A 12,904-nucleotide genomic window follows, 5' to 3' on the forward strand; every position below is an offset into this window, starting at 1 on the left:
GACAAGTTTAGGAGGCCTACAACGTTCCCCAGGTGTTCCAGCTGCATTGGGAAGATTAGTCATCTCGCCAGGTGAGCTCTTTCAAATATACAAATTCTTCTGTAGATTAAGTACTTAATTCCCTGGGTGGTTGACAAAAACTGATTTTGGCCTCTGACACAAGAAATCGGCCATTTACCCTACGCTATCCTATATCTAGTCATTTTGTCAGATAAAATCATTTAGAAACCTTTCGACCAGTCAGACTATGCACTGTATATCAAACCAGGAATCACTGGTAATTCCTACATACATGCTGACATCCTCCTTGCGTTATCCTGGCATTTGCCACGGCTCATGGGAGCCTGGGGTCCGCTTTGACAAGTAATCCTAAGATTTGGCGTAGGCACTGTTTTATGAAAGCTACCGCCATCTGACCTTCCAACCCGAAGGGTAACTAGGCCTTATTGGAATTAGTCCGGTTTCCTCAGAATGTTTTCCTTTACCGAAAAGCGACTGGCAAATATCAAATTTCGCACATAAGTTTCGAAAAACTCATTGGTACGAGCCGGGGTTCGAACCCGCGACCTCCGGATCGAAAGTCGCACGCTCTTACCGCTAGGCCACCAGCGCTTCACTGGTAATTCCTAAATACATAGAATTATTATTGCTTTGATGTCTTTAAACTAGAATCTTACATAACATTATTAAATCTTATTAATTCCTCAACAGCCCAGTACAAAGCGCCAGTTGTAATCACTAATCAACAATAATTACACCCTGGGTGTAGCCGAATGGAACAAACGCTCACGAAACGAACGCTCGTAGATATCTATCTCTATCGCTCTTGCGTATTGGCGCGACAGAGCTAGACTACCTTTCGCGGCGTTTCGTTTTCGTTTCGCATCGCAGAAATGCCATTCGGCTACGGCACCAGTTCTATTAGCGCCAAATGTAGCTGAATTGCTGCTACAGCGAATTGCCTAAATGCTATCTAGCGTCTTATCTGATTGAACCTTGTTGATCCGTATCCTTTGTAGAATCAGCACAATTTGCACCAATTCAATGCTGTGCTTAAGATTACGATTCGTAGAAATAAGTTTATTTATAAGATTATGAAATAGACAATAAATTAATAGTATTTTATGCCACCGGCGTTTAATGGAGGTCAAAAAAGACGAGTGGCATGGGTAGAGACGCCACGAGTATTTTTACATACTTTTTATACAATACTTTTTCTACGAGCATGCACTTGATTATTTCGTGAAATTCACACTGTTTCCTGTACATATTTTGACGCAAATGTTTGCACTGCCAGCTCGAGCCAGCTGCCCAAAGCCATCCCCCGCCGACTTTCCGCATACGCGCGCAGTAAAGTTATAACAATGCGTTGCCATGGTTACAGAGCCAAATAATGCTTTTTCAATTTTTTCGTTACTGATTGCGTGCGCGGGAAACGGGGGCTGCCTTTGGGGAATAGGACTTCTATATAGGGTTTTAAAGATCTATGCACGAACCTGTAAAGTTCGGGAGTAGAAAAAAGCATTTAGAAACAGCGTTTTTAAAACGGAATTTCTAATAGAAATCCAAAACACAACTTACCTTTAAGAAGTGTACTCCCATGTTAAACACTGCAATGCTTTTCAATTTCCTCTGGTTTTGTGGGGGTGCCCATGAGCGGCGGTAATTGATTACCATCAGGTGAGCCGTCTGCTCGTTTACGTACTAATTTTGGAGACACCATCTTTTCCCTTGAGGTAAGACCCCTAATCTCCAGGACTTAAGTGTATTTATTTATTTTCAGATCATCCGTGGGCACGCCAGGATCCATGATGTCTCCCGTCTGGACCATGGGTAGCATCGTGGAGAAGCGGTCAGATTGCGATCGAGCCTCCATCTACTCACGATCAAGCGGCAGTGCCTCAGAATACAACACAGGTATGTTGACTTCAGCCTATTTCTGCGATCCTGGTACCTACCTCATTTATTGGTCTATTGGTATTTAATATTTAAACTCTGGTAATCTAAAATTGACTTTTGTCAGGTCTTCTAGGATTAGGACCATGTTTCAACATTCGGCTTGGATATTATATACAATTATACATACCTAGACCTCAGACTTTTTTTTGTTAAGTGTCTATCAATTTCACGAGTTTATGTTCTTCTTATCATTATTGCCTCTTCTAAATACCATCTTCTGCCAGTTGTATTTATCCGAGTTTGATTTTAAAAGTCGTTTAGGTATAATAGGTATTACATATCCTATATTCTACCTATATATCTCGGCAGTTTTACATGAGTCTTGTGACTCCTGTGACACTTTAAATTTTGAATGATGCTTTTCTTAACATACCTAACCTTGTTACACTAATCTATGTATGGGCCTTAAACAAATATACCGGTGTGCGTACCCGAATGCACAAACGCTCACGAAACGCTCACGAATCGCTCACGATAATATCTCTTTCATAGCTATCTATCTCTATCACTCTTGCGTATTTTCGCGACAGAGCCTGACTACCTTTCTGCGGCGTCGGGTGTCCATAAAACCAACGCCAAACGAAAACGAAACGAAAGGGGTGATACAACATCTCATTAGCTACCACATTAAGCGAATTTGACCTTAATGAAAATGTCGTGGTTGGCGTTGGTTTTAGGAACACCCGGTTTAGTCTAAGGCCATGTAGGTATTTCATGTTGTAAATATATGTATATTTTATTTCCAAATAGAATCCAAGCGCGGCAGCCCCGTCTGCTGCCCCAGCATCCCCGCGAAGACGGGCGCCTGCCCCTGCTGGCAGCCCAAACCCTGCTGCTGCAGGAAATTCAGCGGGCCCTACGAGAACTACGACGTGCCAAAGACCCCCATGCCTCTTATACAGGTGAGATAACTTACCCTAGCATCCCCGAAGACGGGAGTCTGCCCCTGCTGGCAGCCCAAACCCTGCTGCTGCAGGAAATTCAGCGGGCCCTACGAGAACTACGACGTGCCAAAGACCCCCATGCCTCTTATACAGGTGAGACCACTTGTCCTAGCAGTCTCGAGATTTTTACAGTTAACAATGAACATCCACCCGTTTTTAGGGATCCGTAGTCAACTAGGAACCCTTATAGTTTCGCCATGTCTGTCTGTCCGTCCGTCCGTCCGTCCGTCCGTCCGTCCGTCCGTCCGTCCGTCCGTCCGCGGATAATCTCAGTAACCGTTAGCACTAGAAAGCTGAAATTTGGTACCAATATGTATATCAATCACGCCAACAAAGTGCAAAAATAAAAAATGGAAAAATATGTTTTATTAGGGTACTTCATGGTTACTACATGTAAAGTGGGGGCTGATTTTTTTTTTTCGTTCCAACCCCAAGGTGTGATATATTGTTGGATATGTATTTAAAAATGAATAAGGGTTTACTGAGATCGTTTTTTGATAATGTGAATATTTTTGGAATTAATCGCTCCTAAAGGAAAAAAAGTGCGTCCCCCCCCCCCCCCTCTAACTTTTGAACCATATGTTTAAAAAATATGAAAAAAATCACAAAAGTAGAACTTAATAAGGACTTTCTAGGAAAATTGTTTTGAACTTGATGGGTTCAGTAGTTTTTGAGGAAAATACAGAAAACTACGGAACCCTACACTGAGCGTGGTCCGACACGCTCTTGGCCGGTTTTTTTGCATTGTACGCAGTTAGGATTTTTTTGGATTTGTCTGGCACAAACAACAACTGGTACGCTGCGTCTCGACTTCTCGAAAAACACACTTATAAATCATTCACTCTCAATCTGGACTGGACAGACAACCCCCATTACATTTAGTTTCTTGACTATTTTCGTATATATTTTTTACCTAAGATGCCTCGCCAAACAAGTCCATTTATAATGTTTAACAAAATAAAATACAATCTTTAATTTTTGAAATCCCTTCATATCAAACTTGCACAACCTATTACAATTAAAATCCCCAAGGAATTAAAGTAACAAGCGCTCCGGATGAAATTACTAACAGTTTAGAAGCTTAATTCAATACACGCTACACACTATACACACCACACATCCCGCCGGGACTGCCGGGTAAATAACATGTGTAAGCAAATTGACTCGGATGCGGATTGCCTAGGGAAAGGTTCCGGGTTAGGTTCGAAGGAAACTACTAGAATATGCAAGATATGCATGATAGGCAGTAATAGGATTGAAACAGACAAAACAGTATTATTTGACAGAAATACACGGCTACTGACACATACGAAACGTACCTACTTACCTACTTAGTAAACCAAAACAATAGTGGCTTCACTGTGCATACCTACTCTTGCATACGTGTATTTAATAAGTATACTGTTTTTCATGATAGCCTATATAATAGTGGCCAAAATAAAAAGTTATATTTTTGGTAGCTAGAGTGAAAAAAATAAACATTTACCCTGGTCAAGTAGTTATTTCAACGGCTAGCCGTGAAGAAGGTAATCCTACAGATCATTAAGAAAACCTTATTTGTTTCTTTTCAGGAACACCCTATCAACGAAGGAGACACAAAGAGCTTATACGACACACCAAAGAAACTAAAATGCCTTCTCAACCAAACGTGCAATTGTAGCGAAGCCAAAAACCAAGAAAATGTACATAACGAGTCGCATTCGAACTACGTCAATGTGACACCAGTGCCCGAGAAACCTGCTAGAGTTCATAACTGCAATTACGCAAATGTAGACCTCTCAGCTACGCTGGAGAAGTTTGAAAGTTCTTTGCAAATTTTAAGAAGCGCTGGCTTCAGTCAAGAAGAATTAGACGCTTTAGAAGATATACCGGAGAATGATGACGATATATCAACAGCCACGACCAATACCGTCCACCCTTCAGCAGAATGCTGCAACGATCATTCAAATTACATGCCTTTGGAGCCGCTTGAGATAAGCAGTTCAAGTAACAGTAACAAAAACTGCTCAGATAACATTAGCAGGATCAGTCATGTCTCTGACCCAACGCAGCATTCAGAATCAGACACGATCAGCACAAGACGTTCAAGCTCGGCAGACTTCACCAAAAGGCATTACGACGACTTCCAATGCTTCACACCAACAGTGTTGAGGAAAGCGCGGAAGAACGAATGCATCAATGAAGGCATCCCAATCATCAATGAACCAGAACCGCCTAAAGAAGTCAAAGTCCCTGAGAAAAGTGAAACCACCTTCGTTACAAGGTTTAGAGACGCTGTTAAAATTAGAAGGTCATCCAGCGTGCCTAGTAAATCGGATAAGAACAGAGATTCTTCATCCTCAAACGATTCTGGCGTTTCAACAGGCTCTCTAAAACACCACAAAGGCGACTTCGAGTTCGAGATGCCGGTGACCAATGGAAAGAGCTCTAAGAAGTATTTCAAGAGTAACAAGCCAATCAGGAGAGCGCTGACGCCGGTCCACGGGCCCTTTGTGAAGTCCAACTCGTCGGATCCGCTGAAGAACTTGACGTTTCACTTCGAGGAGGTCGCGACGATGACCAAGTCGAATTCTTGCGACGTGGATACGCTGACGAGACGGAAGAAACGGAATGGTAAGTGACATTTAATAAATGAATTATAATACTTCTCCCTGACCTATTTTAAAATCCATAATTTGGCTGATTAGAGTTCTGCTATGTTAATATATTCTTTAACAATCTCTTACCGTCGTTTTCTATCACATTTTCATTTCTTCTTCTGACTTTTGAGTTATACAACCTAACTTTTCTTACAATATCATGAGCAGTCATCAGTTCTTAGTGACTGACAAGTTGCATTTGCCGCTTTTGCCAGACTAAACATAATTTTTTCTTCTTCCAGTGGACACAGACATGACAGCCCGCCACAGCCAGGTCACCAACAACACGTCCTCGGGCGCGTCTGACACGTCAGACTACATGGAGTCCCTCTCCGTGTCCTCCTTCAGCTCCTGTGACGTCACTGCTGACCGCCATGCTGCCAGACCGAGGTCTGGAAAGGAGTACGCTAGTATAGACAGAGCTACGCTTGCTAGCGTCTGTGACGTCACTACTGCCTAATGACTGACTTCAGATTGGATTAAGGCATTAACAAGTTTTTGAAGGATTATTCTATATCCTTCTAGTTTTCCTTCAGTTCTTGTGACGTCACTGCAGATGGCTACGAGGCTAGGCCAAGATCTGGGAAGGAGTATGCTAATATAGATAGAGCTACGCTCGCTAGCGTGTGTGACGTCACTACTTCAATACTCCTCGTCCTCGTGTTCTCCTTCAGTTCTTGTGACGTCACTGCAGATAGCTACGACGCTAGGCCAAAATCTGGGAAGGAATATGCTGGTATAGACAGAGCTACGCTGGCTATCGTTTGTGACGTCGCCACTGCCTAATGACTGACTTCAAATTTAATGATAAACACGACTATAAGAAACCTTTTACATTTACATTTAAACAATGTGATGTGTATGTTCAGATCATTTGAGCAAACACAGAAGAAAGTTTATCACATTTCGGAAAAACTGACTTTTTAATTTTGTACAATGTCCAAACTTTTAATTGAACATGTCATGCTCATGTCCAAATAAAAGATTAGTAATTTGTAATACTTTTCTACTGGAAAGAGAGTAAGGAACGGAATAAAATGAAAAATTAAATATGTTAAGGACTATTTCATGTACTTCTGATTATTTGGCAGCTAATTCTATGAGACATAAGTTTTATACACGAGGACTTAACACATGCTTTATTCCAGTCTTAAATTTCAAAAATGATATTGAAAGTAATGCAAATTGTGAAGTGAAATCTTTAGGCATAGGTACTGTGGTCTTTCTAAAATCAGTCCTCAGGATTATGATGATGATTTTGTACTATTAACCCTCATTAGGGACATAATGAAGACTTTCTCATTTGCTGACTTTGTACTTATTTTAAGATTATTCAAGATAATCTAAATTATACCAATGACCTTAAAACATGGCGAACGGAATTACATGTAAAAATGTTTCAAAACCAGTAATTGATCAGAATTGTGGCTTATAATCTTTGCGACTTGTAAATATAACTTAGACTAACATTAGTAGGTATTTTTTCGTTCCTATGTAAATAGTTGTTAAGGTATATAAGTTAGGGAATTAGAGGTAGCAATGTTTCGTTATTTACATAGTAGAGTGCCAAAAGTCTTGTAGTATCTTCGTAAAGGACATTTGTATGATCACTTGAGATATTATGCGTTTAATGGTGCGCCCACACTGGCTGTTATACATGTTATATAACATTGTCTGACAGGGACAGCGTAATGTCAATGCCATCGCGCTGTTCCTGTCACATAACGTTATATACCTAACAATCCTAACATGCATAAAAGTCAGCGTGGGAGCATCATAAGTAACTCTCAAAAAGGGTTAGTAGTGAAAGTCGTTTAAGTGACAAAATTTCTCGCGTGTTCTTTAACGATAGATGACAAATTATGTCATGTCGCTAAACTTGTTGGTTGATAAGATAATAGTCGGTAGAAGTGAAATAATGAGAAGGGCCTAAGGTCTTTATGATTATGACTATTTATGAGTATAAATCAAATTAAAGAAGACATAAAAATACTTGCCGCTAAATATTCAATTTTTCGATCACCGATACGGAAATATTTATTTTTGTGCAAAAAAATAACGACATAACTTACCTCGAAACAATATTTTTGGAACAATTTGAAATTGTTCTCTTGTACTTCGAAAATGTATTTTAATTAGAGTTTTTTGGAATTTTACTTAATATAAAACGTCGGTTAAGGTTTTTTGATAATTTTAGTACTTAAATTATTTGTGCCTTTACGTACAATGTTTTAGACATTTCATTTATTTGTGTTACCTTACATTTAATTTACGAAGTAGTGTTTTAATGTATACTTAGAAGTAGTAGTTTAAGTGTGGTGCATATTAAAAACTGTATGCGATTATATACAAATGTTTATTCATTGTATTATATCTTTTATAATGTTAAGTATCGCCTCATAATCTAGAAGCAATAGCCTGTGTACTTCCATGATAAATGTATAATGTCCATATGCTATAACATATAACATAATATACAACAGTAAAATACATTTTGTACTACAAAAAAGCTTCGGAAACGGTTATCCTGCCAAATAAAATTAATCAATATTTATGTATTATATTTTTTGTATGAATGCATACACTTTGCCAATATTTTAAATAAAATTTGGGCACTATTCTTCTAAATTGAATGGATAAATATACATATGACTTTCTTTTTGACATATCCATCAGGGTTTGTCACAATAGCATGAATGTGCACCTAAAATGGAGGACATAATGCAATTGAAGAATAATAAAATTATAATCCGTGTTGATAATAAAGTCATTTAGAAAACTAAATGTTGGTACTTAGTAACAAATATGGCGGTAGTGATATACCCACGATCCGATAAATAATAAAATAGAATCTGTCAGATCACACTGAAATACATATTACAATGGTGACTTATCATTCGCTATTGTGGACAAACTAGATGTACATACATGATTCAACGAGACAAAACTGTAAGGATGAATCGGAACAAATTGAAGTACTCATCTCTGTCTCTTTTGTCTTAGTGCATTAAGCTTTCTATAAATAAGGACAGAATAATTACATGTGTAACTGATGACTGGGCGACAGAAATGTTTAGATTATTGACTAATATTAAGATATCTGTTAAAATGACCTCACTACTTCGACATTCTTAAATGTAAGAGAACATACTGACCAATCGGTCACAAGAAACGAGCTTATGATGAAAGCAATTGGTCTATTTCTTACGATTTTGTCTCTGACTTTGTCTTTTGTTAAGGAAAGTACTGGCATAGGTGCTGGCATAATATCGTATAGACGCGACACCTAGATAGAAGAATAAATAAAACTTGTGGTTTTTTGGAATGATTATTTATATTTTTTAATTTATTAATTAATAGAGCAAAAATGTACCTAAACTATGGACTAATTTTACCTAATAAAGAGGTAATGTTGAAGTCTGGCTATTTTAGGATAATAATGACTTTTATGTCATCGACTCCGAAACTTTATCAATTTATGGTCATGTTTATCACGCATGGTCAAACTTAAATGTCCCAATCTCTTACTAACACAGTGCTAGCGATATACACGCGGCATGAATTAATACGGAACGAGAACATTATCAATTTATGGTCATGTTTATCGCGTATGATAAAACATGTCTTCATCTCTAACATAGTGTAAGCGACATACAGCGCGACATGAGTTAAAACGGAACGAGACAATAATTGTCTATACAAAATTGTCGCCATGTTTAAACGTATGACGTCAACATTTTGACAGTTGAAGAAAATGGCGTCCGCCTTCAAATTCTACGATTTTGTGTATATGTCTTATAACCCCTCAGGTGGCAGAGCTACAAGTTGCATAGGAGAGAAGTGGCGCGGTCATTTTATAAAACATTCCGTTAAGTGGCAGGCGCCGGGAGCCGGACTCTGGGAAAAACAAGCTGTTAAGTGGCAGGGACCAGCTCCCGGACCCCGTGCGACGATATACCTAAATATATAAATAAAACCGTCTAAAACTATATCTAGCTTCCTCATACTTGCACGAACCATTCGTCACTAAACAAGGACGGCATTCAGTAAAGGTTCAACACCTTCAACTTCAAAACAACTTGAAATATGACCCAATTTGATTGGACCATCCGCCTGCCATGTTTGAGACACGTGTTTAAAAACCGTCTTTTTCGCAAAAATTGTACTGTAATATATTAAAAAAAGATATATAAGTGTAAATAAATGTATATTTAAGTCCCTGAATTACTTTTTTCTCCAATTTACTGTTTTTTTGCCTAGATAAAGTTACTTTAATAAATGGAAGTTGAAAATGTAGCCATCTGATATTTGATCGAGTCTAGCAAAATTCACATAAATGGAATGTATTTTTTTTCTATGGAATGATTTTAGCCGTTTCATAATGAATCCAGTGATATATGGTTTATGCACAACATCCCTACATTTTTTGAGTAATTATAATTTTTGTAACATAAGTAACATTCGCGATGACCACCCGTGAGGGCCCCGCCACTCAAGGGTAAACTTTTTATGTCATTTTAGCGGTATCCTTGCCACTCAACAGCTTTTTATTTCAAGTCCGGCTCCCGGTTACCTGCCACTTTACGTGCGGTCGGCTCCCGGATTTCGCCACCTGAAGGGATAATGCGTAATAAATTGAAATGGTACCTATTTAAAAAAAGACTTAGGCTAGTGTCTCGTCTATACGAAATCTAGGTTTTGTTGTATGGTAGAATCACAACAATACAATACACGATGAATGATACAACTTTTTGTGGTTCTGTTATACTGACTCTCTGTCTAGTCAGATTGTGTGGTGGCCGCATTTAGTTTTTTTGACACTATGTTATAACATTTGGTACGGAAAAAAAAGAGTAGAAGTCGTCGTGTCGTGTCGTCCCGTTCTCGTACATATTGATTTGAAAGGGATGACAATAAAATTTAACACTTTTTAATTTCTACTCTTTTTTTTTTCGCCAGACTTAAGGCTCATTTGTACGATGCTCGAAATTGTATGCGATTTTAGATACCTAACACTACAGCCGACCGATCAAACCGCCATTGCAATCAAACTCGCATGCCGTGTAAATCAGCCATTTAACAAAGAATGCTTAGGGCCACATGCAGCAACGAAAATGAAGGGTTAACCCACCATTTTATATGGAATTTGACAGATGACAGCCCACTAACCCTGAGTTAAGCGATTGGTGCAAGTGGGTGAAGTGGGCCTTACAGGAGTAAAGAAAATTGTCTTTATAAATCTTTTTCTATGAAATACTGTTAAAACGGCTTTATAAATTAATAAATCCAAACTACATATATTATTTTTAAAACTAAGTTTTTAAATAAAGAAGCCAACATATTACCAAGGTTGACCATGTTTCGTTTTTTAAATGAAGTTATTTTACTACTTGGGGCCACCACACTCACGGTTTTGGTGTAATCGTATGAAAGGGTTCTTTATTCAGCACAAAATTATATTTTATGTAAAAGATATTTTAATATGCGTTTAGCACATTGTCTTACTTTACGTTTTGTATTAATATTGCGTCTGAAGACAAAATATAGTGCATTGAATTGAATTAAGCGATTTTATTTGCTATACCTACTTAACCTACCCTTTACAAATCGAACGAATGAACCCCTAGGCCACCCCGTCACTCCCGTCCGTGACGGGGTGGCCTAGGGGTTCATGGCGTTAGCCCGGATTGCCAAAGACGCCGGTTCGAATCCGGCCTTCGCCACTGGTGGTGTCTGTCATTTTTTCTGTAGTAGTGTGACTACTTAAAAACACAAATCAAAATATTTGTTAAAAATAATTTGATTTCTTTCTTTCACTCTAAAGCATGGATTATTTTTACATAGGATTTACAATCTTCATAGGTACTAAGAATCGTACAGAGACAAAACGTTCAAATTGGAAACTGAAATTCGAAACGGCTCAAACGGCACATTTGCTGGCAAGACTATCAGCAGATTTTACCCCGAAACGACTAATTATATCCCACACAAACATTGTTGCAATTCTTATCTTTCTCAGATAGATAAGTTTCACGAGCCAATCATATTTTTGCCAATAATTGGAAATTAATGTGCTGCTCTTGCAACTTGGTAAAATTATCGGTGTCAAATCTTACTCAAAAATATACCCCATAGCATCTTGATCCGGTGTTGGTCCGGTATAGAGCGTAGTACCATATTTATGAGACGATTTTTTCTATACATATTTTTGCACTTGACTGTATTTTAGGCATAATCGTAGAATAACGGTTAATTTCGTAATAGCAGACACATCTTCGGTAGTATAGTGGTAAGTATCCCCGCCTGTCACGCGGGAGACCGGGGTTCGATTCCCCGCCGGAGAGATTATTTTTGCATTTTTTTTTATATTTTGAAGAAGCCCAAATCATTCTAACAAACTCAGTTACAAAATTGGGAAGTGGTGGAGTGGAAAAAACAAGAGATGCTAAAAAAATTGTGAAATACATTAAGTAGATTGTATTTTACAGCCAGTTTATCAGTATTCATTACGACTTGAGATAATTCAAAATCTCTATTCTACCATAAGAATAGTATAGAATTCATTTATTCAGACAATACATCACTGCAAATAATAGCAAATACAAAGACTTACAATAAAACAGTAGAAATAAAGATGAGAAGACGAAATGGTCTCAGCAATAATAAATAAATAAATATTGTTGACACCTTACACAGATCAACTTAGCCCCAAACTAAGCAAAGCTTGTACTATGGGTGCTAAGCGACGATATACATACTTAAATAGATAAATACATACTTATATACATGCAATGCAGCTTTTTTGCAGTTGAAAATGGGATTTAGCAACGTAAACATACCACAACTAAAATCTCATTTTCTGACACCCTTGGGCAGTTTTTTACAAAAGATATCCCAATCGCAAGTACTGAGATAAACACAACAATCTGAATCACACCATTCCGGAACAAATTTTATACCCCAGAGGTCAGGGGGCCGGGCCGCAATTTACTCGCTAAGCGCTGGCCCTCCGGGTAATCCGGGCCCATGTGTCCGGGTTTAACCGGCGTCCGGTTAAAATGGCTGACGGCTTGGATGTCCCGGACGCAGAGCCGGACAAGTGAGATCATATTTTTTGGAATATTGCAAAAATGTTCGGACAAAGACTCGACCGTGCGGAATAAGTTTTGAACCTACCTACTGAAAAAACAATGATTTAGTTTCGTAGTAAATTTGCACAGGTACTTCCGTACTATACAAATTAAAGATAGTAAAAGTATACCCAAGGGTCCCCCACATCTAGCGTCTCGCGAGCGTCGCGTCGGGCCAACTGTATGGGCAAAGCTTGACGCCGCGTCGACGTCGCGTCGACGCGGCGTCTTT

The 12,904-nt window shown here is 38.6% G+C and overlaps 1 protein-coding gene and 1 non-coding gene across 2 annotated transcripts in view; both read left to right on the plus strand.

Moving 5' to 3' along the window:
- LOC125231351 overlaps window positions 1-9,337 on the plus strand; it is a 326,325-nt gene extending 316,988 nt beyond the window's left edge. Inside the window, exons 8-11 of the mRNA XM_048136797.1 lie at window positions 1,784-1,917; window positions 2,710-2,861; window positions 4,475-5,516; window positions 5,785-9,337. Of these exons, the coding sequence (XP_047992754.1) occupies window positions 1,784-1,917; window positions 2,710-2,861; window positions 4,475-5,516; window positions 5,785-6,002 (1,546 nt within the window). The 3' untranslated portion in view covers window positions 6,003-9,337. The remainder of the gene's footprint in view (window positions 1-1,783; window positions 1,918-2,709; window positions 2,862-4,474; window positions 5,517-5,784) is intronic.
- A 2,477-nt stretch (window positions 9,338-11,814) lies between these two features.
- On the plus strand, window positions 11,815-11,886 carry Trnad-guc. The gene has a single exon. It is a non-coding gene; the product is annotated as a tRNA-Asp (tRNA).
- The last annotated feature ends 1,018 nt before the right edge of the window (window positions 11,887-12,904 follow it).

Source organism: Leguminivora glycinivorella, chromosome 11, assembly GCF_023078275.1.
Source record: "Leguminivora glycinivorella isolate SPB_JAAS2020 chromosome 11, LegGlyc_1.1, whole genome shotgun sequence".
NCBI lineage: Eukaryota > Metazoa > Arthropoda > Insecta > Lepidoptera > Tortricidae > Leguminivora > Leguminivora glycinivorella.